We start from the raw sequence: 26,477 nt of genomic DNA, 5'->3' as shown, positions 1-26,477 counted from the left end.
GAAAAACTACGGCCTTTTCAAGCAATGTGACGCACTTCTTCGTACCCGAACTACTATTGGGGACGCCCATTAATACTGTGTTCTGCAGCCTCAGTTGTATACAGTATATGATATTGTTGTATAGAGTCAAAATCAGACACATGGCTGTTATTAGTCAGAAATACCAGGAAGTTTCTGCCGCCCGCCTTCAAATTGCATTAACTTTTCTTAGCTGAAATATAGTGTTAACTGTGTACTACCAACAAATATGAACTTTTAAGTGATATTTACCATTCATAGAAAATGTATTCTTTTAGAAAACGATACTGGTGATTTTGTGTGATTGTTGAACAATGACTCCTCAGTAAAGACAGACACAGGGTTTTACGTGAAATCATTGAATGTAATTCAACCAAGAAATCATTGAATGTAATTCAACCCAGAAAGAAAAAAGAATGTGCATTTCCTTGAAAGGAAAATCATGTTTGTATCTGGTGTAACTTAATGTCTCAACGAATAAAAAATTGTAGAACTTACACAAGTGAGTGTACCCATTTTTGCAGTAAGTATTCATGGTATATTGTATCCCAACAAACAATTCATTACATGCATTGATGGTTGCAATTCCATACCAATTTGAAACTTATAGAAAAATAATAGTCACCTTAATATGAAGATTTTAACCTCCTCCCTGCTACGTAACCCGGCAACCAACACAGATTTGGTGCCAAACATTAGCAGGCGAAAGGTTAAACGTGATCTGTATTGTATACAGACTTACTGCTTAGGTAGGCAGCAAACTATTGTACAAAAAAGTGGGGCAAAAGCAAAGTCTAGATCTCAGGTATAGCCTTGTATTGAAATAGACTGAGAAGGAGAATGCTAACATTTACAATGTGGGAAACAGTATGGAATGTCCATAAAAGAATGAAGAAAATGCTGTCATTTCAGCTATGCAAAGTCCCATCCCCAAAACACATACATTATGTCCTTGAATTTTTCTGTATTCTTTTCACCATTGTTTCTGGAATGGCCCAACCAACCCACAGAATTTCCTATATAAAAGATAAAAACATACTGTAACAGTACTTAAATTGACGAATCTACAAAACAAACATTTTAGCCTTTTAAATTCTTTGCTTGGCATGTACATTTTTTCATACACTGTATGTAAACAGAAAGATTGCATGAACACCCCAAAAATACACCGTAGCTCTTACGAATTCAGTCAAATTGGTTTTTTAAAAAAAGGGCATTTTGAATTGAATATTTACATTAAAACTGGCTTACTTAAGTCTGGGTGAGAAGTTCACAATAAATACTGTGAAACAATCTATAGTAACCAACTATGCCTACTACATGTACATGATGAAAAATTTTTAAATCAAATTTCTCGTTTGAACCCATTACGCAATGGTATGGGCCATTTTTTAATATATGTATTGGTTTTATCATAGCAAAAGTCAAGTGGAACAAAGCATTTTGTCACTGCAGGGGATCTCTTATTTGAAAAAAAAATAATTTGAAGCGAAAAAGTTATTTGGGACATACATTTTGTAGTACATGCAAATTTTGCCAAAATACGTTAACAACATGCCAACGCTCTTTTTTACTACAGATTGAATTCAATTTTTAAAAATTCAAAAACATTTGCTGTACAACAAGATTAAACCGTAAAAGTTGCATGAATACATTACACATGTCCATTGTATGTAACACATGTTGTAGCACCTTTATTCACAGCCTGTATGTACATATAAAGCAGCTTTGAAAGAGAGTTTGTAGATTTTTATGTGTTTTAAGTACAACATTGCTGCATTTTCACAAAACAGATAGTGCTCTGCATATGTCAATCATTTCTCCAGTTAGGAGATTTGCTGTCTTGATCAGATCCTGAGAAGAGTATGTACAAGTTTGAATATCAACCATGACTGTGCCTTTCTTTCCTTTTTTAAATTACAACTCATTTTACTGATAGTAGAAGCTTTTCCCTGGGAAAGATTGTACACAATTGATACAGATAAAAACAGCCCTTAATATTCAGGTGTGCACCATTTGCTATGTCTTAAGAATTGTAACACAGCTAAGACATTGCTTCATTGTCTTAAAGAATCAGAGTGAAAATTGATTCCAGAAAAGCAGTTTTGAGACTAAAAATTCCACCTGTAAAACGTTGCTGCAAACATTTTGCATATATTTCTTCTTTGTAAAAAAACAGACAAAATACTTGACAGTTGAAAGCACATTTTGTAAAATTCCTATATCAAAACCAGGCCTATAATAAGTGCAACAGCCCTTAGTAAAAAAAATTTTGAAAGACATTTTGTTCTGCAGCAACAATATTCAACATCAAATGGCACAACTTACTTAGTAAGATTGTCCCATGTGCTAACATACAATCAAGGAAGGTATTCACATTGATGCATAGTCATATACACTGTAGTACCAGTACTAGTTACTTGATTGAAAACTATGAACTTATAAACAGCATTATTTACATTTTGTAGCAACAAGAATCGAAATAGTTTTTATTTGGTCTTGGACTGTCATAGAAAAAAATCATCTTAACGACAATTTACTAGTAACAGACTTACAAAAATGTGCATTGCATAATAAAGGTTCCAAAACCAAACAACTGAACATGCGAATCTGTGGCTACAATTTAGGTTCCTTCAATCCCATAAACCAATAGTAATCCTAGTATGTACATCTAAAAGGTTTCTTAGAGTGAAACTCAGTCAATCTCGGACTCTCTGGATTCTGCCTCTGACGTCTCAGTATCGGGGTCTGGCTCTTGTTCTGTGAGCTGGCCCTGTGGAATAATAGTAGAGATTCATGTTAATTAAGATAACAAGAGTAACTGCCATATTGACCAAAATTAAGAATTTAAAAAAAGTTCAATAGCATGCCAGGGATTTGAACCCAGAACCTTTAGCTCCAGATTATTATCCTAATCATCAATAACTTACTCAAGCAACTGTATAAGTTTTGTAAACGGCTGGTCAGACATTTTAGATGGTATCCACTATTTTTCGTCAATGATTTAAGTCCAAAAGGTATTCAACTAACTATGAATCCATATATAAGTGAGGTGAGGCCAAAACAATGTTACAGTAATTAAACATTTTGAAACACTATTTACAAAAACACAAACACTTACCCATCCATGACTTGCTATCCACCCAGCGAAGGTATTCTCCAAGTACTCCAAGCAGAAGTTGCGGAGGACCCTCGCGTAGTCAGTCGTCACTCCGACCGTCTTGATGGCGAACTTCGTGAAGCCGAACACCATGGCGAGTTGCGACAGTTCGATGTCTCTGCCCGAATCACGGTGAACGATTGCCTGCACGCGCGTCGCCATTTCTTTAAACTGTTCGTACGTCATGTTTTCTCCCATTTCGTCACGTAGTTGGGGTGGAATCGGTTCATTGTCCTGAAACATTAGAAGAAGAAAAAATTTAGATTACATGTATTCTATTCTATCAAAATTTACCGCTCTTGTGGAAAGATTGACATATCGGGTGAGTATCACCATTTCAAAATGTCAGCCCAGAGACTGATCCACTCACACTGAGAAGGACCCCTACTCTTTTCTGTAAGTGTTGTAGGTCCTTTATCGTGCTTGAGGTGTGGCTATCCTCAAACATGGGACTTACAGCTTTAGGTTCCGACCTAGAGGACATCCCTAACACTGGCTAGGAACTCATTTCCCCCAATTAAATTAGTTGAGAGAGGGAATACTAGTAGGTGTAAAACGCCTATAATGATAATGAGTCAGTACAGTCTTTGAACATAAGGGAACCACTATGCACTGAAAAGTGAATAACTAATATAATGATGAATCATATGCGATCATATTTGTTTACTTTTCAAAGTACCATAGATGGTACACAAAAAACAGCTGCAATATGACCTCTGACCCATTCTCAGACTGTGACATCATAATCAGGAAGTACTAAAATTCCGCCTCGGGCCACCCTGCTGTCAAGGGCAGCCTAAATTGTATCGGTTACATTTCTGATAGCTGTATATGGTATAATTAAACCCCTGTAGGTTCTGTAATAATCTGCTATTTCTTCTTTACCTTGGTAAGGTCATTTACTGTAAAATGGTTTCAACTGTTCATAAAAAGATCATTCTGAAATAGTCTACTATTTCTTGTTTACCTCAGTAAGGTCATTTACTGTAAAATATAATTTCTTTGTCAGAAAATGTTCCCTTGTGAATATCAAATGCCATGAAAATTAATGAAAATCATGAATATTATTCATAAAACAAAACAAAACACTACAAATTAATGTGCTCCTGAGTCATATGGCAATTAAGTGTGGTATCACACAAGAGTGATATTTTGAAGGATTAACAAGCTCTAAAATACTGTCTCTAGTATATTTCAACAGCACCAAAATGAAACTGAGCAATTGAGAAAAGGCAAAAACTAAATTTTGAGTTATCGAAATGAAGTTGGCTACCCTATGCACCATCTGATGTGGGAATGACTAACTAATTATAATTCAACTAACTAACTATTATACTAGTACTGTATATACTAATGATAGTTGATATTGGGAATTGAACCCCTGACTAGTAGTTAATCTGTACTTACATGGTTGAGTCTGACCCCATCGTTCTTCTCGAGAAGCTCACACAGGTAGCTGGCCATGGCCTGCTCGACTGCCGTGATCTCTGTTCCACTCGCTGTTCTACTGGGAACTGTGAAAAATAGGAAACAACAGTCAAATGATGGTCTGTGAAAATGTGTTGAAAGTAATTAAAAAATACCAATAACTCTTTAAATTTTTCTCTCTTGTTACTAGACACCCATTCAAACTTATAAGACCCGATACACACTGGAAAAGTTTTCTGGACATATGGTCACCCTGGATGTAACATACAACGAAGACGCTTGGGCAATAAAAATGCCAGTTGTACGACGTGCAGGAATCAATGGGGATGTACGTCAAAGACGTATGTTATTGTCGTACGTCGTTGTTGTACGTCCAAGAAATTTTCCCAGTGTGTATCGGGTCTACGGTGAGTCAATAATCCATTTTATTACAACCACATGCATCATCTACACAATAAAACCATTGTGCCTGTCTATGACAAAGGTAGCCTGAGTGTCATCCTGTTTAGTTCCAGCCTCTACCTTCTGTGAAGGTACATGTAGAGCCTGGACTAAACAGGTTGACACTCAGGCTATGACAAATTATGACACAGTATCTTAAAAAGTACCTTCAAGGCTGTTAGAAACACCACCGGAGGCACCCTGGGGGGCACTGCTACTAGGACTGGGAGTTCCTGAGTTAAAATGGCGATCGAGAATGTCGTCCCCCATCTGACCGATCCTGGCTGCGATCATGTCCAGCAGTTTCTCCCTCTCCTCCTGGGTTGTCTCGTCAGGTGTCCTCCGACCATCTACTTTTAACAAACAAACAAACAAACAAATACACAACATTAAGTCAAATTATGTGTTGATAAAATGTTACATGATACAATTACTGCCTTTCCAAAGTGTAAATTTTAATACAACTACTATTTCTTTGACAAAAGCCCTACTTCTAAGTTTATAAATATCATTTAGGAGAGCAATGACAAGGTAATTCCTATAGAGCTACATTTAGGAAAATGTATCAATAATGTATTTTTCAAGTCAAATGTGTTGAAAGCTGGCTAAAATTTGCTCCAACTTTCACAACAAACAAGTCATTAAAAAATCATAGTCTTATTTGATTTCATAATTTTGAACCTCAGTTGTACCCAAATAATTAAAGACATGAAAATACATTTAGGTTGTTCAAAAAAATCAGATAAGAAAGTGTCTTACCTGGACTGTCGAGTCCATCAATGTCTACATCCGTTGGAAGCCCTCCCGGCCGATGCACAGAGGCCAGTCCGAGTGTAGTTGGTCTTGTTCCTCCCCCTAACGCTGCCGCCCTCGAGCTCGGATCCAACATTTCATCTGGGTCCAGCGACTGTGTACGATAAGAGGACTGCGGCGAATCCTCCTCTGTCGAATCGTCCAATAGCAGCGTGTCCGTACTGTGGCGATCTCCCTGCGCGGTTGCGCCCGATTGTAGGCTCCTTGCGGCGCCAGGTGGCCCGTACACTCCGTGGAGTTTTATCGAACTGTCGCTTCCCGGTGATTGAGAGTCTGAGGAGTCCTTTGGACTGTGTTTGCTTCTCCGGAGACTGAAGCGACGTCTTATCGACTTGCCGAAACTTTCAGTTCTCTTTGGTTTCGCGCCCTTTTCGCTCGGGCGATGCGGGATGTCTACGCTTACGTCTTCGCAGTCGTGTTTGTGATCTTCCGACTTCTTCTTCCTTTTCTTCGAGCTTTCGTATGTGAACACGCTTTTGATCCAGCGCTGGAATCCGGATTTCTTCTTCTTTAGTTCCTCCGTTGCTTTTACGTCGTCGGGTTCGTGGTTGACACGGTTGTGTCTGTCACTGTCCCACGTACGCCTGCGATGGATAGACTCAATGACTGGATGCTCGAGCGCTTTCCCGAAACTCCCCGTACGTTGGAATCCTGCATGTCCATTCTGTTGTTCGTTCGGAGAAAAACCGTTTGCCGTCGGTTTAGTCGGGGAGTTAAAACCGCTTGCTCCAGGGGTTGGCGTCGTCGGGCTCATGGAAGGGGCGATGGTTTGCCCGAGGGGGGATTTGTCAGTGATGCTGAGGTGCCGTTGGAGGAAACGGTCCAGCACGATTTGGATTTCCTCGCGACCGAGGGGAACGCTCGTCTCCTTCCTGAGCTCCGGTCTCGCTGTCGTTTTGCTCTCCATGGCGGAACGGTGTCGCCTCACCTTCCTCTGTATCGCAACTGTTGGGGAATAAAAAACGATATCGTTAGATCAAAGTGACACTTCAAAATTGTAGAGAAACATGCTACATGTAAGTACCTCTACATGTACATAATGACCACCTGGCCACTGTAACCATGAGTATATATAAATGTACTAAAATTTTGGTGCGCATGGTTCCTTAGAGTTAGAATATACTTTTCCCCATTAACACAGTAGCATTAAGAATCCTGTCTATAGTGACCACATTTCATTGATCCACTCAGTTTCTTGGGCAGTTTTGTCAATGTCTGTTTACTCAGTTACCCATTAAACAACCAGTCACACAAAAAAGTACTAATTTTCAGAACATTAACCTCTTTCTAAGATGGAAACAGGATGCTCTGGCATTTTCCAACGTCATCCCAAACAATTGTCCCATCAACCACAAAAAAACAGTTAAATATTAATGTGAAAAATACAGGATGTCTACATACACAGCATGAAACAGCAAAAACAGTTATTCTAAAAAATTGGGTTTTATGAACTAAAAAACTATTTGCTTCTTCTTGCATGTAAAGTAAAGAACTATACAGGATACAATGTATCTAAAACTTGACAAACACCTAGAAAAAGTCCCTGTAAAAGAGTGCCCTATTGTGCCCCCTTTGTGCCCAAAAACAAACAACTCCGTACTTGCTAAAAACATGACATCACTGATCACAGCAGGATATTTTGATCTACAGCTCCAGACACGCAGTTATGACTAATCACAAACCAATTTTCTACCTCGTTGACTTCCAAAAAACAAACATGTCATTTGTTTGTTTGGCCACCTCCGATACATTCCAAACAGGTGTTTCAAATCTAACTTCTACACATGTACTACAAATATACATTGTATGAATAATGAAACTACAAAAATGAAGATTTGCAGCTTAAAAACAACCAATTTTTGATGATTTTTCTTTCTACTATATAGACCAGGAAGTCATTTGTCGAAGCCAGACAGGTGCATTTAAAGCTACATGACTAACAAAAGCCATTTTCTACTTGACTAGACAAAAGCAGGAAACAACTTCCTGTCCGAATCTCATGACTAAACAAGTTGGACAGGAACCCCCCTTTTTTCGCATGGGATGAGCCAAAAGAAGAGTGCAAACATGTAGGAAATGTGATACCATTAATGACGTATGGGGGTGGAAGGCTGAGGTGTAAAAATCCCCAGGATGAATAGACAAGACTTATTCAGCATTAAACCTTATAGCAGCTATGATGTCATCATCTTGAATAGAATTAGATCATTTTACCTTGAAAACATAATGAAGAAAGGACAAGTCCAAATACATTACATCCTTAAACTTAAGCTCTATGATACTCAGAGGCAATTTTACGTTCAGTCTAAAGTTTGATGAAGTATTTTGTGGAATAAAAATCAAACATTAAAAGCTTTAACAATGAACTTCAAGTTCTAATTACAAGCAAAATCCAACATTCTATCTGACCAGGGCTGTCTCCAGCTTTCATTTTTTTTGTCCCACACATTGTTTGTGAGCCCATCACTTATACAAATACATTTGTGAAATTTCCGCCCGGGACATTGGGACAAGTCCTGGAAACAGCCCTGTTCCTGACTTATAATCTTAGTTCATTACTGAATCCTGAGCTACAAGTTTAAGACTTCACACCTCCTAAAAAAATATGCCAGCAAAAAATATCAAGTCAAAATGACTGTCACAAAAAGTACACAATGTTTGGTAGCAAGAGACCACAAACTAAATGCACATAACAGCCTCTAGAGAGCAACATTCTTTCTCCCTACAAAAAGTAAACTAGTTTCACTTTCAACACTTTCAATGTTACCAAGACACTAAAAGAAAGCTAAAAAAAGATTCACCCTCCAAAAAAATTGTATCAAATCTTACCAGTAAGACAAAGTTTTCAGATTCACAGTACAAAACAAAGCAAGAAAAACAAGCTCTACAATACTCTTAGACCTTTAAAACAAGCAAAATAACCCCTAAAAATCTCTCCTTTAACCTAACAAAAATTGTATCAAATCTTACTCTACCATGTAAGAGAAAGTTTTCTAATTCACAGTACAAAACAAAGCACGAAAAGCAAGCTAACCAGTACTCTCAGACCTTTAAAACAAGCAAAAAAACAACTAAAAATCTCTCCTTTAACCTAACAAAAATTGTATCGAATCTTACTCTACCACGTCAGACATTGAACTTTTTGATTCCCAGTACAAGAAAACATAAAAAATCTCCACTTCTACCAAAAAAAATTGTCTTAAATCTTACTCTACCACAAAAGACAACTTTTCAGATCCAAAAACCAAAGTCAGAAAAACATGTTCCAGTCCTTTTAAACGCTACAATGATTCAACCCGGGCGTACCAACAAAACAAGTATCGTGTGTACCTCTCTCCTTTGTACTACCGGAGACCTGTTGTAGCACCATTGTTAATGCCTGGTCCTTACCAGAAGACTGTTCAAACTGTTTTGGAACTCTTGTGCCCCCTTTTTATATGAGGCTAATTATGTATGCGTAGTTTCAGGTGTCTAAAAATAGTGCTGATGAAGCAAGGCCCCATGGGAGTAAGGGAAGTACCCTGCGTCACAGGATGTCCATATATGGTAGTCAGGTGAGTGGGTTGCACAACGTTTACCTGGAACGCGCCACTGTTGGCAGGGGCGAGTCTGGATTTGCCTCCGGGGCGTCACAACGTAAACGACCGTTGCTTGACTTCGCACCACGGTATATTCGAAATTCAACGGAAATGACTTGGGCAATCTAACAACCCATAAAACAAACCATTCTTCCTCCTTGAAGATAACTTACATTCAAAAGAAAGAAAACAACCATTCTTAATACAACATGTACAGCACAAACTTGCATGTACATGTAGACTAAACCATTGTGAAAGTTGATGTAAAAAACTAGAAATTGAACTCTGTAACACTTCATGCAATGTTTTTTCCTTGCAAAATCAGCATTGCCAGCAATGTTGCATAACTTTTCAACTTTTGTTGAAACAGTGGATCATACAAAAACTTTCCCACTACTCAGAACCCCCCCCTCTCTTTGGAAACATGGAAAGTCCCAACAGCTGATCACACTAACTTGGTTAAGCATTAACTCAACTGACTTCAGCATGTTTGTTTGAGCGTCACTCTTTGGAATGTATCAACTAGAAGCCACATATTTTCTCCTTTACTCAATCCGAGTCTAACATGGTTTTGATTAAGAGAAAGCGTGGGAAAGTTTACCTTTCAATTAGTGTGCCACGAGGTACCGAGTTTATTTTGAATCAGGATGGCGGACTTTCTATTTTTTGTTGGTGTAGCCTGTTATTGGAATGTTGCGTGGTGGATCATGGTTTAATTCGGGTGATGAGCCATGTCAAGTTTACGTTTGAGAGGCTGTTCTGTAACATTATCCACTTACGCATGAACAGGGCTAGTGCCAACTCTTGGTGTTATATATATAAGTCATTGAAACAACTAGAAGAAACCACAACAAGCACTTACAAAAGCAGCTTAGATTGTGTCCTTAAAGCTAAGAAAGTAGATAATCTAAACTAAGGTTTGTTGAGGTACATGTACTGTGATTATTGTTCTTTCACTGTAACTTTATGTTCACAATTTTCAGTCACCTCTGTAACTTGAACTTATTACCACGAAAAAAAAAATGTTCTTATTATCTATGATTCCATCACACATCCTTTCTGTAAATCACTTGGTGCCACTGTTAAGTTAAAGTTCCGTGAAAATGTCCATTTTCCTTACACCATGAAATTTTGCTACCATGAAAATAAAGTGAATTACAGTACTGTTTATGAAACCGTACAGAGTTTTGTCGCAACATTTAACTCTTAAATAAATGCTATGATGAGAGTTTATTTCCATTTTAACTGTATGTCGAATTCTGTTCATGTCAAAAGTTTTAAAACCGGTAAGTCACTACCACAGCACTGACGAAGAGCATTTCTATGCCGCAAGTACAACATTCGTTTAACTCTTTGAAGGTACACGTACCAAACATGTCGTCACACCATCTTCTTCTATCTAGCTTAAACATATATTTTACGGAGAATTTTTGATGACTACAAATGACAGATAGAGTCAATTCCACGTCACCGAGAGGGTGTTTGTTGCCTTTTGTTCTAACATTCACAAAACCTTTGTAACAATCTATGTGAGATAAGTAACTGTTAAGAACAATTTCCAACATATATTTGATGTTCTAAATATTTTATGCTGTGTTCCAACAGGTTAAACAAATTTCCAACATTGAGCACATTATTTGTATTAGTTTCCAAACTGTTGCAACATAGATTGATCATTTCTGTGAACATGTTCCAACATTCTACAAATATGATATAACTGGGTCAGTGGGCTGGGAACAGGGCAATTCACACATCCCTTCAAAGTATAGGGGATTAGGCCTAGGTGCCATGCATAGACACTTAAAGACAAAAGAGTTGCCAGTGTCCAGATGTGAAATCTAAAAATATACAGAGGCAGACAATAGAGCGTGATTAGCACCTACTTTTATGGGGGCAATAACCCAAATCTACCATTTTGAGAATGATGCAAAATGTTGGAACATGTTCCAACAGTAGAACAATCACACAGATGTTTAAAAACTGTTCTAAATAAAGAGATATTTGTACAAATACTTTCTTAATATTTCCAAAATATATAGATGAGTTCAAACATGTTCAAACTTTCATTTCTAATTGTTTGAACGGTCTGGAATTATTTTGACTGAAGTAGTCTTTTCTCTAAAATTGTTCAAACTTATTAGCAATATCATTTGAAAACCCTCTCGGTGACATGGAATTGACTCTAGCTCTCTTCAATCTTCATCATTGTGATCAGATTCATTTCTAAGAATGAGACAACTACTTAGAAATGACACACCTATGCCCCAGGCCATTGTAATAAATCATTATCATCTGTTTATAGATAGACATGTCTTTTGTTATGCTTGAATATTAGAAGAACCTGTTTTTCCGGTGCGAAAAAGCTAGCTATAGGAAGTTGGAGGTAAGACCTGACCATTCCATTTTCTTGGTTCCCAGAGTTTTGCAAGAAAAATATGGACTTTTGGTAAGCAAAATAAAATATTTAAAAGTAGAAGTGTCTATAATGTGATAGACCAAAATGCTACCACAGGAGCCAACATACCAGGCTGGTTAATGGTTTCAGACAATGAATTTTCAACTGTTTCAAAATTAAGACACTAACAACTACATTTGTACAAAGACAAGTACCTCGGTGCCAAAATAACATCTGAGGGTTGATTGATATCCTAAATGGCATATGTTTTAATTAGAAACGAATAATCAAAAGTGGTGAATCCTAGCACGAAATCATTAGATTAGTGTGGCTAAATCACTCAAATTTAAGAGGAGTTGATCAAAATAACCGTAATCATAAAGTTGTTAAAGAAGTTGTTGAATTTGACTCATCAGCTACTTTTGTCGGCATGATGAATTTGTGATTGCCTCATAGTACTTAGGGTAACAAAAGCACTTACGAAAACACTTTATGTAACGTTCAAAACACAGAAAAACATGCATCAAAAAATTAACCAGCCTGGGCATGACAATAACAAAACAAAGTCCAATTCATCCAAATGAATGAACTTTGCTCTTTTTAACGTAACAACTCTAAAAGTGGCGTTTAGAATCTAAAAATGAAAAAAGTCTTCCCCAATGATGTCATTTGTTTTTCACACTTTCACACAATGTACAAGATTATTGCATTCTTTCAAAGATTAAACCAACAATGTTCCTATACCAACACAGATATGCATAACAAGGGAATGACATCATCATTTGCGTAAAAGTGGGTAATGGTCTAAAAGAAGAGAGTAAACTCAGCAAGACTTTTTACGCTAAGAATAGAAAGAACACCTGTACATATATAAAAAAGGTAAAGCAGTCAACCTCAATCAAGGTGAAGGAAGAAGTTTTTTCAAGTACCGTAGTTAGTTTTGCAAATTATGCGGCTTTGCTACGACTTCCATGTTACGCAAAGACAAAGAACACTGCATCACCCCTACTCTCAGATTAATATGTTGGGTTCTTTTACATGCAGATGTTTGATGCTTGAGGCTAATGCCTAAAAGCTCCCTAATACACAAGACCTGGTACTCTGGATTCCCAAGCATGGGAAAAGGAGACCAGGAAGACCCGCAGCAACCTTTATAGACACACTCAAGAAAGACACTGGACTTGAAGTGGATAGTTTACTCCTGGCGATGAAGGACCGAAAGACTTGGGCTACCATCTCAACTTGTGACTGGAAGGTCTCGACATAAGCAAGTATTGAAGTAAGCAAGCAAGCACACAAGGCCGCTGGCTTTAAATTCCTGTCTGATGCTGTACAGGTACATGTACTAGTTACTAAAGCAAGTGTTAGAAATGTTGAAAATTTGCAATTGTGAAAAACTTCTGACTCAAGGCCTAAAATCTTCCACTGACATCCGTTATGGTTGTGTAATGTTTCATTCACATTTTGATTAGAAAGTGAGAAAGCTCAGAAAAGAAAACATCATTATGAAGGTGACGTTAATAGGATTGTGTCAGCTTCAGGTGGGAATGAACACCTGGGCAAGAATGAACATGTTCAAAAGGACATGATCACAAGATAATGATGGAAGAAAAAACTTGGGACAATTTGTAAAGTAGAAGTGCAGTATTTGCCATCACAAGTATTTCAAACTTTTTTCAGTTCGTGCATGACGTTGTTGACCTCAAAAATTAAAAGCAAAATCACTGAGATTTGTGAAGTTAGACTTAGAGAGTTTGAAGTGCATTTCTTTTAGAAAATTGTCCATAGAAAAAGATATACAATTGTACACTGAAGGAGTAGAAGCTGTGTGAAACAATATTGAAACAAATACACTAGCCCTGAAAATCTGAAACCCAATCTTTATAAAAAAAAATTTGTCCATAGAAAAAGAAACAATTCAAACAAATACGGTACCCATGAAAGTCTGAAACCCAATCTTTTGAGGCAAACATTTCGCCTACTTGATTTCTTTTGATGCGGGCAAGCCTAGACTTGCAAAAAGATTAAAATTTTATCAAAGCGAGAGTTGTTTTCTACCAGACGCAGACTAATTTTAGTAATCACGACATTTCACATGGGGTTTCCAAACAATTTCATCATAAATTTCTACATGTATGCAAGTGCATGTATGCCACTTGTTTTGGGACTTTGGATTTTGATTAGCGTTTTATCTATTTGTTTTATCTAAGAGTAGTTTATCTTTTGAGTTCCACTGTTTGGAGCTGAAAAGAGCCCATACAAAGACATTGGAGGATGCCATTCTCATCTGTTCCCAATTTGTCAGATGCTGACATCTTCGTAAAAAGGAACGTTGGGCAAGTTTTGACTTGCCAAAAGAGGGTTTTAAAAGTGTTTTTTCACTTGTCTCAAGATATCAAATGTACGACAAGTTTAAACTTGCGAAAGACAAAAATAAGGTAAATTTCTCCCAGTTCTACCTAACGTTTTCATAATTTCCACAAATTCTTTTTTATTCTAACCTAGAATTCTTCCTTTCGAAAGAACACCATTAAAGATTCCATTTGCCAAATTGTTTGGGACAAAAACTGATGAATTTTATTACATTCAAACATTTCAAGAGCCAAAGACAGGACACAAGGTTGAGAAAATGTAGAACCAGAATATTGAGGGATGAATAAATTGCCTAAGAATTTAAAGCACAACTAGATCAAGAGACATATTCTTTCCTTCTTTTCCCTGTTATGCAAGGAAATACCAGACATAGTACTACATATTTCACAGGGTAGAGAAAAAGATACCGGAAGAAAAGCAGAGGAAAACTATTTTTACTCTCCAAGTCCAAGCAGACGTTCGGCTCCGGCTGGTTTTCAACATGTTTTAAGCCGCTTTTGTCAGGCTTTCTATTTTGTCCTGTTTTCTTTATGCCAGCCAGCCAAACTACATGTACTTGGAGAGTAGTTCTTTTTCAGGGCCCAACAAAACACAACTATTTTAGGTCCCTACTAGAGTGTGCTACCCAGGGGTTTTGTGGTTTTCCGCCCTGTTAATTCTGGTCAGATTCCTAGACCCTGACTGCTACAGACTGCTACTGGTCTTTTAACACATCCTCTCAGGGGAGGATTGATTAGTGACCCCCTCACAGCTTTAAAACAACTCAATACAGGAGTCCATAAATAAAATGAGATTATCACAAGCAAGCTAGAAAGAAAGAGTTTACACCAACAAAATGTAGGTCCTAAACACCTCCTGTAACATGTAGATAAACTTTTTCCAGCAAATGATTGGTTTATAACTGTTGGTGTTTTGAAAAAGTGCTAAAGATGTCTGGAAATAAAAATGGCTACTTTAGAGAAAATACAAGCATAGGAATGATAGGATGCATTTACCAAGTTTCATATGTATACAAACAAAGCTTGCTTTTGGGAACATTTTCCTTCGAATAGAAATTTAGAGAAGTCTAGGGGTTTCCTTTGTTCTGCAACTTTTGCCTTAGAACATTCTAGTGAATATTCTCACATCAATTTAATCAGACTACGAAAATAAAATTCTTTGCTACTGAAGTAATCTATAGACCTACAATAGACCAATAGAGTAAACTGATGTGACTAAGACCCCGTTCACACTCATTTTTTTCAATCGCGATTGAAGTATAATCCGATTGTTCGATCCGATCGCGATTGAACGCAAAGAAACTTTTGCGTTCACACTGCTTTTCGCCAAGTGGATTAAAGTATGCTGTGATCCGATCGCGATTGAAGCACGATTGAAGCATGCTATCGGCGATCATCTGGTAAATGTTGTTGTTGTCCTTGTTGTCCTTGTTACCTTCGCGACGAATGGTTTCGTCGAGTAGGTTATTCGATGGTGCTTGTCTGTGTGTCTGTTAGTGAACAGAATAAGTCGAGAACGCCTGGATGGTTTGTTGTCGTAGTTGGTGTGTCGGTGTGTATGTGGCAAATCTCAAGATGATTAGATTTTGGGCGAAGTGTTTTGCATAATTTACGAGAAAAGTGTAAAAATGTGTTCAATTGTATGCTTTACTATGCGTTCTGGTTGCGACGTGTGGGCTGTATTGTTTCAGGGGATATTGATACGGGTAGATGGGGGGCAAAGTTGGTCATGAGGGGTCATGAGGGGTCATGAGGCAGGCAGGAAACGTCAGTTACATGTACTGCCAGGGACAAATTGGCTATCAGCCAGCTGTAGGGCAGATACAAGAGATAGGCTTGCCCATATAGGCAGTAATGCTTTAAAGCACTAAAACAAGGGCTCAGAAAAGGATTCACCTTAATTGCAAGCCCCAAAAATTCTTATGCACCAGAAAGCCACATCTGTCTACTTTAGAATCATGCAAAGAAAATAGACAGTTGACCAGCTCGTTCTCTCGTAACAGCTGACAGACGAAAACAATCGTCAACTTTGACCTACTCCCAGCCTGGAAGAGTCCACTCGGAGCATGTGAAACCAAACCACAAAGATATCTCCTTACACCAATTAAAAGACTGAAACATACAAATTTTGACCAAAGTTGGATATACACGGCCTTATATGAGTAAGAACAGTCATTAATGCAGTGCCACAGCATGGGAATACCGAGCATGTCTGTGCTCGAGGAGGTGCCTCGAACACGTTAAACAGCCTCATTACCCTACACATTGGGTACCTGCCTGTGGCACTGGCTGCAAATACACCTGATATCATAAGTCGAGAATTCTTGGAAGGATTGTCTTGGTATTTGGTATGTTGGTAGGTCTCGATGAAACCTGAAAATGAATAGATTTTGGGCCCCCTATCGGCTTGTTACGGTACTGCAGCGGAACTTCCTGTTATGATATCTCGTGTTGTGGACATGCTATGGAACTGATTTTTGAGTGGTAGATAGCTCGTTGGGCAGAGAGTAAGTGGTATAGGTTTGGGCCCCCTAGCAACTTTTTTGGAACTGCAGGGGTAGGTTTTGCTTCAGACTTTGAAAGGGAATAACTCAAGAAGGGCTTGATGGAAGGTCATGATTTTTTGCATGTACATAGCTTGAGCGATGATGTACATGATTGGATACTTATTATGCAAATCAGTAACTAATTTGCATAATTAATGAGGAAAGTTTATACATTCATCAATTTCCATGATAGGACTCTCAAACATGTGACATATGTAACTGAGGAAGAGAGAAATATTAATAGATATCAGCTATGCAAATGAGAACCTCATTTACATAATTAATGAGAAAATAATATAACTCGAGATGGGCTTGATGGATGGTCATGATTTTTGGTATGTAGATAGCTTATGTGATGCTTTGTATGATTGGATGATAATTATGCAAATCAGATTATAATTAATGAGGCAATTTTAAAAACCTGCTGTGTTCCATGATATGACTATTCAAATATGTGACATTTGTAACTGAGGAAGAGAGGAATGTCAATAGATAGAAATTATGCAAATGTAGGCCTAATTTGCATAATTCATGAGAAACTACTATCATTCCATACTAGTAAATAACGACAATTTCATACTTGTTGCATTTAGAAGTTGTGTGAATGTGAACACCATTGAATCAAATTATGCTAATAAGGAGCTTATTTGCATTATTGATGAAAAATGTTAGCATAACCTTCTTTGTTAAGCTCATAATCATAACAAGGAGGTTTGGACAACTTATGTTATTTGGGTGAGGAGGATCAACTGGTATGCTTTTTGATTGATGAAAAACACTCCTAATACGTCAGTCATAAAGGTCAAAATCATTTCGCGAAGGTATGAGGTCGTAGAACTCTTGTTTTGTGTCTATTTTTCCGCTAGACATTGTCACTTGGTGCGGTAAATGTCCCTCTTTCGGTGACATTTCCCCAGTTTGGCCTACACCTCCTCTCTCCCCCAGATTGCGATGAGGACCCTGGTCTCCTCATCGCGCCATCTGCAACCAGCTGAAGTTGCTGACGGAGTTTTATTCTTCTTCTTGGGCATTGTTGACGATGAAAAGTTGTTGTTGTTGTAAAAGAGCGATCTGACGTGCGGATTGGGTTTGTTTTCCCGCGCGATGCGAACTATGACCCCACGTACCCGCATGTATGACCTCCCACCCCCGGAACCAGCCGAAATCTCCGCCGATCGCGATGGAATGAATCGTAGTTGTGTTCACACTCAAAATTTGATAGGATTGGATTGGATCCGATCGCGTTTAATCCAATCAAACTACCTCCGGAGGTAGTTACAATCCAATCGCGATTGGATCGTTTTGGATCGTTCCAATCGCGATTGGGAGCGTTCACACTGAAAAAATCAATCGCGATCGGATCGATTCAATCGCGATTATACTTCAATCGCGATTGAAAAAAATGAGTGTGAACGGGGTCTAAGAAACAAGGACTCTGACAGTCTTCCCTCTACAAACACTTAGAAAACCACAAAAACCACAAGACAGTGTGTTCCATGTCAACAGGAACAGGGATTAAACAATGCAACAAGTATCTAAATCTCTCAAAAAACAAGAGGACAGGAAAATAAAGGTTCTACTTACTCTGTATCAAAGTAACAAGCGACTTGAGCTCCGGAATGTCCGAAAGATACAAACAAACACTTTCTCCTAAAAAGTCCATTTTGTCCACATGTGTTTGTGTGTCTAGATGGTATCATTATGTGGCCTGTAGGTCTGTGGCCCTGGTTTTATGTAAAACATTCTGGGGGAATTCCCTAAACATATGCTCTGTGTTGGATTTGAACATGTCTGGCTATGTCCCTTTTTACCGTAAAATTGGAACGTTTTTGTGAATGTGTTGTTTGCTCAAAGGGTCGTCGCGGGTCAACTTTCTCTTTTATGTAAATAAAACAACTGCCCTTTGTGAAAGTAGAATTTCCATATGCTCCAGTATAAAACCACTTTTTGATTTCATCAATTACGTGTACTAAAGTTTGGACGGGTGCAGTACAACACAAAAGATGTTAGCCCATTGCACAAGTGAGGACTTTCTAATCTGTCTAAATTTGTGGAGTTACGGTATCAAGGACAAGACATGAGTAAAGGGACAAGGATTTTGCAGAGACTAATTCATTGTATCAACTTCCTGTAAAGACTATCAAATATCATGTAGTACTGATAATAGGAATACGCAGTCAATGAGAGACCATCTATATATAATCAGGGCATATATTTTCACACACAACCAGTATATAAAAAGCCATTGACTTACACATATACAAGCGTTAGTGTACATGTATGTATAACATTGTTGTATATTAGTAGCTAGTTGTACTCATTGGGCATACTGTAAATGCATTTAAGTTCGCGGTTGTTTTAAGTTCGCGGCAGCGTTATAGTTACGTATCGGACAAAAATATTTGCGGTGGTTTTAAGTTCGCGGTGAAACGGTTGCCGTGAACATAAAACTATCGCAAACATTTCTGCATTTACATGCTATCTTTGATTCAAATTTCTAGGATTGATGAATATTTTATGAGAAAAGGTCTGCATATTAAAGTTTAATCAGTTGACGAGCAGTGAAAAATAATAGGAGTAAGTCATCATTGATGATGATTGAAGTATCTACATAGCTCAACTGCTGAGCTTGTAATTTAATAGTAATACACATGTATTACTGATACAGACCAAGGAGGTTTAATAGAGAATTAAAAATTAAACCTCCTTGTACAAAGATGTATACATTTGTAATATATATTTACATCTGTACATAATAATACTAAACAAACAAATACTACAGTAGATGAAAAATTTGAAAAAAAATGTATGTAAAGTCACATGCAAATTTGCATTCCTCCAATATATCATCATCTCCTAAACAAGCCTTAGATGATGGAGCATCTACTAAAGTCTAATTCAATCAGTAGACATGATAGGATAGCTTTACAGGATATAATGAATTTGACTTGATTAAATCAAGTGTAGGCCATAGACGTGATAAGACTACGCTGTCCTCTCTTCCTTATTTTTCAGTCCTGAAAATCATGCTCAAATTTTATGTCATCAAAATGATTGTTTAACCCAGAATAAGTCTAGCATATGAATAAATGTCTCAAACAAACAAACCTGTAAAAATATGAGTGCCTTTCTCCTCAGCGGGTCCTTGTTTTATTCTGTTATTTATCCTTAATCATAAATAATGCTAAGATTTTTTAATCATGAAATGAGAATGGCACACATTATGAACCAGTTTAATTTGTCTTTGAAAGTACCGTATACTAGGAAAGTTTGTCTTTGTCCGTACCCCGTATAGGAAAGCTATCTGGCCATGTGATTGAAAACAAATATCATTTTCAGTGCACTTACTAGTATATACATATAATAAGTTATATACATTTCTCCCAATTTTGTACACTACAGCACAACAAAAATTATTTCATTCAGTAATTCTTTATGTATGACCCAGGAATAGAGTGATATACTACTATGTCTGCCGTTAATCCCCAGGGACTTGACCTATGACTCTATTGGTCATAAATATCACGCAATTCGAACCACCCACATAGCTATACACTACGTAATAAAATTTTAAAGTCAAAGGGGCAAAGAAGAGGCTACCTGTGTAAAATCTATCATAATTAGTTAAGAAATATGAAGCTGAGAAAAGGTTATCATAAAAATTTAAGGTAGGATAATTGTCTTAGCACACAATTTCTGTTTGGTTTGAACACTTTCATGGAAAAATTCAAGCAGTTTTGGAAGGCATACATTCTATGACTACATGTATGTTGATGAAGGTTAGACATCCAGGTACTAGCAGTAAGATATGCCAAGAATAGTTACTCAAGCAACTGGATAAAATTTTGTAAGTTTCAAGTTTCAAATTTTATCCAGTTGCTTGAGTAACTATTTTTGGCGTATCTATGACTATGTTTTCGTGAATTGATATCTGTTTCAGAAATTGGAAAAGAGAAATCATATACACTCTTGACTAAAGCATGTATATGTATCTCAAAGCAGGTGTTAGGGGTGCCTGGCAGAGAAGTATTGCCAGTCAGAAAACAGTATGCCTGTCAGAGAAGCCTATAGCTAGCTAACAGGACATGCAGAAAACATTCAATTTTCTACAATAACATTTGCTTGGAGATTAAAACTAGGGAAGTATGCCAGTGTTAAAAGCTGGAAACTAATTCATCATCATACTCAATTTTGAACAAAGTATTCTGAACGAATTCTGTTAGAAGTATCAAAAAACGAGTCACCAACTTTTTTAGAGGGCGAAAAAAAAAGGCCGACAAGAAATGCTCGAGTGGTTTGATTCCAAGAAAGGTAAGGTGAGTAGATTCAGGAAACAGCCTTTGTCGTGAACTTGGCGTCACCTGTCAGGTGACACCTTTGTTAGGAGTAAACATGACATCATAGGGAGGAAATTCGATACTTTGTTTGAGCAATGACTAAGAATTTATTGGTGACAAATATACAGAATGACAAACAGACAAGTACAAATTTGAACATGAAGGGGTACCTGTCGTGTGACCATGCATGCACATGCATGTCTTGTTAATAATTATTTGCTCGAGCAAACAGTTCAAAGTCTACGCACAGGTTGCCACAGTCTAGCTGTAACTGTACAGTTGAGGTCAGTCTAGTGAATATTCAGTGGCCATGGGGGAGGGGGAAGGGGGGGGGGAGTAAGAATGTTTCCATGCTTAAATACCTAACCTGGTTACAACTAACTTTGAATTAGAAGGGTCATAATAACAGCAAATTCACATTCTAGTACTAGTATTACATTTAGTATGTTACTATGTGTATGTGTATCTGTTGTGGTGTACAGCCGGCATAACCACCCTTCAGCATAACAAGGAGGTTATATATAACCTCCTTGAGCACAACAAACAGGCAGAAGCTGGTTATATTATACTGAAACTTGTCACACCTAACCTTTTCATATCTTCAGGTAGCTGTTAGTGTTAGTAATAATAATGTATTGTTTAAGCTATCTATAATCTAGTGAGGATGCCTCCGCTGTACATGTACAGTACTTGGTGGCAACAAGATCTACTCTACAATAGTTCCAGGAAAAATATACATATACTAGTTTTCCAAGTTATACAGATACGTAGACAAGATAAAAGAATTTGATTAAGCTTCAAAATTTGGTTTGCTAACAAGTTCATCTTATGACAACCGACAAGGAAAAGGAATTTTCTCTGAATTTTAGACCCAATAACACAAATCAGTGTAGGGCATACATGTAGGTAGACATTTGATTAGAAAAACTTAAGACAAAGACATTGTAAATGCATACCTGTCAAACAGTTGACGAGCTACGGGTCTATTTGCTGTTGATCGCCAGAGCAACTCCAAATTTCAAAATGTAACCCTTTTCCTTATAATTAAATTAGTCTCCGACGAAAGACAGCGGATGCTGTCTGAAACGTCTGACTGTTTCAAAATTTTATCCAGTTGCTTGAGTAACTATTTTGGGCGTATCTTATTACCTGGATGTCTAACCTTTAACAACATAATAGTTGATTATATTTTTGGCACTCAGATAAATATGGTATGTCAAATTTGATATGCAATTTATCTATATGAAATATGAGAAAAACTGGTAGCTCCAACAAGTTATCAAAATTATCCTGCCCTGTTGGTCAAAAATACTTTGAAGGAAATACAAGGAGGAAATGGCCTACGTATATTTTAAAAGGAAAGGAAGGAAAAATGTAAAATAAAGTTGTAGTTAGGGAGTTAACTTTTCAAAGTTCTTTCAGTTGACCTACTTACAATGTTTGAAGACTAGAACGCAAACGGCGCTCAGAAAACTTCCCAGGTCTGAAAAATCTGAATCACTTCATGAAAAGTAGACGAAGAAAAGTTTCCAAGTGACTCACCTTGATGTTTCACACCTGTCGTCAAGTCTCAGCTCATGCAGGAAAGAGTGTGGAAGAAAAAAATCGAGCGTGGGTCACACCTCTACAGTTTCACGTCACTAGCGTCGGTATTCCCCGAAATGTCCACTGGCTTCGCCCTTAGATGGGGCATAAAGATATCACACGCGTCATCAAGGTGTTGTGCGACTAGAATCGGATGTTAACGTTCAAACACACGAAAGTTTTCAGGAAGTATGTGCAGTTTCCGGACAAACCGGAAATTTTGCCAACCAGCCACACCTGAGTCGAATCGACCTTTGACCTCTACAAACTCTCGTTACTTCACGTTCAATATGGTCACGTGACTTAAATTAAATTTGTCATTTTATCATGATATCGGGCATGATATTACAATGAAGTCTTTCGATATAACCTTTTCTGTAATATAAAGGATCAACTGGTGGACCTATAGTGTTACTTACAGTGAAGAAAGGGTTATTTGAGAATTTTAGTGAAGTCTCGTGATCTGCGAGATTTGATAGTGAAAGGAGAAAATGGCGTCGTCCTTGGTGTTTCGGCAGCTCCTGAGACAGTGAGTATTTCTTGGAAGCGTTGAACGTTGCGTGACGTTTCGAACACCTGGTGATGACAGGTCATGGTATAAGGAAATGAACCCAGGTAGAACATTGTGACGACATTTTCTATTTGCGGTAAATATAGGCGAGGTTTGGCGTTTGCAGAGTGCACATGCATATGGGGTCAAAATATAATTTTGTGGGAGGGGGGCGATTGTATAAGCAAGGCACCTCCTTACTATAACTCGTACATTGTATAAGATCATAATATTTATGATTGCTGAGTAATTATTGGTGTAAACCAGAAATATGGATCGTTTTTTAATGTGATCTATGAATCTTATATATCACAGATCTATGCAAGGAGGTTATATATAGACCTATGGCTATATTCTATATAACCTCCTTGATCTATGCAAGGGCATGCATGCTCTTTTCTTTAAGGCGTAGGCAGCCTATTTTTATTTCCCGTAATTCGTATTGAAAACCGTCTTATCCACGCACTTCGTAGCAAGGCGACCAAATTTTTCGTAGTTGCACTGATTTTAGCGATTTCTATATGTAGGGTGTTCTTCTAAATTTAGTGTAAAGCGCTGTCGGGACCCATAGCTTTAGTTTCTTACTCAATATATACATGATTTCTTACTCATTGGACATTAGGCTATTTTACATATTTTGTTTCTTAACAGATTGTTGATGGTTTGTTAACTTCCTTACAGCCGGTTACCATGGCACCCAGAGAACCCCAAACTGCAGGTCCTGCTCACCCCCTTCTGTATCAAGTTGGTACGACCCGGGAAGCCTCAGCCTCCTGACACACTACAGTTCCGAATACCCATGGAGTAAGTATAACATCTACTTATAATAAGGCACCGATATTGATTGTTTGCAAGCATAACAATAGCAAGAAACAAAAGAGTACTGTGGCTGTCCAACGGTAGACAGCGTCCCCAAGCCTGTAACTACAATGCAAAGCCAAAATTGTGGTGTGTATCTCGATAATTATTTTCTGATTTCTCGGCAAAGTATGTGTGTGTACCAGTCGGGAGTAGTGACGCCGCTCGGCCAAACTTCTGCGAATTCCAATTTTTCCCCAAGTATTTTTCTACAAGAATACGAAGAAAAGACCCTAAATTTAAAAAAAAATTTTGAGTGGTGCTGGAAATTTTGGGAGTGGCGCAGCGCCCTTGCACCATTGCCTAGGGAGGGCCCTGTTAATTAACATAATTCCACCAGGGTATATAATTCCACCACCCTGAAAATATACATCCAAACAGATCTCCAACTCAACGTCCCCCAGTATAATGGACTCCTGTATATCTAAACTGTGCATACCTGGCTAGGGTTGCTGCACGAGAGATCGCTCAAACACACTGTTTTTCAACACTTCGGATTAATGTTAATGGGCGTTAGCACTTTTACTAACATTTTATTGTCATGTTCTGCACTTTTACTAACATTCATTTTGTTGTCATGTTGACAGACAAGGTTATACAACTGCTCCCTCTAGTGTACTCATGTGGTACTGTAGTAGTCTGTTCAACTGAAACCTTCTGAAACCTTCACGCATTTCCGTCAACTGGTTAGTCAAAACCAGTATATCTTCCATCCTTTCCAAACTGCAGTACTATCATGAGTTACTAGCTGGCGCTTCAGTATCGTCCAGACTTCCTGATGTAACTACATATACTCAGTAGCAACATGTTTACTCCTACAAATTATGTCACCTTCTTACAATTTTCCCCCCAAACATAGATTACACTTAAATGTAAACCTGTCCACATTTGCTAGCAAACACTTATTTCTAGTAGTAAACTTACATTTGACATGTATTATTTTCACCTAGATAAAAAATTGCTTCAAAAAAGTAAAAGGTCAGTTTCACTTCCTGCAGTACATGTACGATGTATTATGATCACTCTGAAATGTTATTCATTTTATCCTTCAGGATGGGGAAACAAGAACTGAAAATCTACTTAGAAGAGCTGTACAATATTCCAGTGGCAGACATCCGTGTGAGAATACAGATGGGTAAGTCAGTTAGTTATTAAGTTGTTAACCACAGATCTTAAATGTGATATTAAAACTGAAAGTTCCGTTGCAGTACCATAGATAGCACAAGTAGGGGGTCCAAAATACAATCATTTTGAGGTCTCACCACCAAGACCTGACCACATACCAAATATTTAGACAATACAACGTAGCATTCTTGAGTTATCAGACAGACAGACACACGAACGCTACCAAGAACATAACCTTATTGACAAATTAAAGGTAATAACAGACCTACTGTGTGTGGTTTTATTACCTGTAACATTCTGTGTGTATTGTGAAAAGTAGCACTTGTTGTTAAAGGTATTGAACCCTTCTTCACCCATATGCTGTGAAGAAATCCCGGTGACCACACTGGTTGACACGTTTGGTTCTCTTTGATCGTTTCTTTTTAGGAAGAAGGGCGAGAAACTGGCAGAACAGAATGTATTGGAAGGAAGAAGACCACAAAGTTGCGTATGTTGTTATGGTAAGACCATCTCATTTTCATCATTTGATTTGCATATTTGTGATATTTCTTTGGGAGTTGGACAGGTAGTTTGTCCCTGTCCTATCCCTAATTTGAATGTTTGTGATCTTTTAATTTGCATATTTGTGATCTTTTCTCTTTCTCCAGAGGGATGGACAGACCTTCGAGTTTCCAGACATACTTGCCAAGAAAGAAGAAAAGACTGAGATAGAAAAGATGGAAAATGAAATGTATGAGAAGGAAGCCGTCAAACAGAGAGAAACTACTCAAAGAGGGGGAATTAACACCTGGTTTTGACAGTAGAATTAGTTATTGATTCTGAAGTAGAAGTAATGTACAGTACAAGCTGATCTTAAGATTTCATTTAAGAAAGAAAACCTTCTCCCTGCTGCCTAAACCCATAAGTTAAAATCCTTCTGACACCTTTCGGTAAAAAAGAATGAAAAAAACAAAACATTGTACAGACTTATAGGATACATCTTCATGTCCATCTTCAGTTACTTTCTTAAATCATGTCTTGTAATGTAAAATGTGTGAGATGCACATAGTACTAGCAGTATCTAGTATTTGATATCAAATTACACAGTATTTCATTTAATTGTTAAATACACAGTAACAAAGACATTCTGTTTAATAAACAAGAAATAATGCAATGACTGTCTTATGTAGTCCTTTATGTTAAAGGTTACCACTTTTGAGAAGTAGATAAGTCTTTAACAGACTCTATGCACTTATTTCTGTTTCTATTATAATCTATAAGTGTGCTAAAAAC

The 26,477-nt window shown here is 37.7% G+C and overlaps 2 protein-coding genes across 2 annotated transcripts; one reads left to right on the top strand and one right to left on the bottom strand.

Moving 5' to 3' along the window:
- Nucleotides 1-395: 395 nt before the first annotated feature.
- Nucleotides 396-9,367, bottom strand: LOC136421478 (uncharacterized). The gene is made up of 6 exons (XM_066408805.1): nt 9,191-9,367; nt 5,807-6,805; nt 5,215-5,397; nt 4,586-4,692; nt 3,140-3,412; nt 396-2,791 (listed from the first exon to the last, which is right to left on the bottom strand). Exons 1-6 carry the CDS (start codon nt 9,228-9,230, stop codon nt 2,714-2,716), a joined length of 1,680 nt encoding a protein of 559 aa, XP_066264902.1. The 5' UTR covers nt 9,231-9,367; the 3' UTR covers nt 396-2,713.
- Nucleotides 9,368-23,096: 13,729 nt separating this feature from the next.
- On the top strand, nt 23,097-26,358 carry LOC136421728 (large ribosomal subunit protein uL23m-like). Its single transcript, XM_066409239.1, has 5 exons — nt 23,097-23,201; nt 23,904-24,026; nt 25,133-25,215; nt 25,632-25,705; nt 25,853-26,358. The coding sequence occupies exons 1-5, from the start codon at nt 23,164-23,166 to the stop codon at nt 26,000-26,002; spliced, it is 468 nt and encodes a 155-aa protein (XP_066265336.1). The 5' UTR covers nt 23,097-23,163; the 3' UTR covers nt 26,003-26,358.
- The last annotated feature ends 119 nt before the right edge of the window (nt 26,359-26,477 follow it).

The sequence above is a fragment of the Branchiostoma lanceolatum genome, chromosome 16 (assembly GCF_035083965.1).
Source record: "Branchiostoma lanceolatum isolate klBraLanc5 chromosome 16, klBraLanc5.hap2, whole genome shotgun sequence".
Taxonomy (NCBI): Eukaryota; Metazoa; Chordata; class Leptocardii; order Amphioxiformes; family Branchiostomatidae; genus Branchiostoma; species Branchiostoma lanceolatum.
The sequence above is the reverse complement of the archived record's forward strand: the minus strand, read 5'-3'. Positions and strand labels throughout refer to the sequence as shown.

Coding starts and splice junctions, on each gene's coding strand:
- LOC136421478 (XM_066408805.1), bottom strand. CDS start 9,230: ATGGTGCTACAACAGGTCTCCGGTAGTACAAAGGAGAGAG. Junction 6,806..9,190: donor CGGTAGTACAAAGGAGAGAG/GTACACACGATA, acceptor ATTCCCCAACAG/TTGCGATACAGAGGAAGGTG. Junction 4,693..5,214: donor TGTTTCTAACAGCCTTGAAG/GTACTTTTTAAG, acceptor TATTTTTCACAG/TTCCCAGTAGAACAGCGAGT.
- LOC136421728 (XM_066409239.1), top strand. CDS start 23,164: ATGGCGTCGTCCTTGGTGTTTCGGCAGCTCCTGAGACA. Junction 24,027..25,132: donor CAGTTCCGAATACCCATGGA/GTAAGTATAACA, acceptor TTTATCCTTCAG/GATGGGGAAACAAGAACTGA. Junction 25,706..25,852: donor AAGTTGCGTATGTTGTTATG/GTAAGACCATCT, acceptor CTCTTTCTCCAG/AGGGATGGACAGACCTTCGA.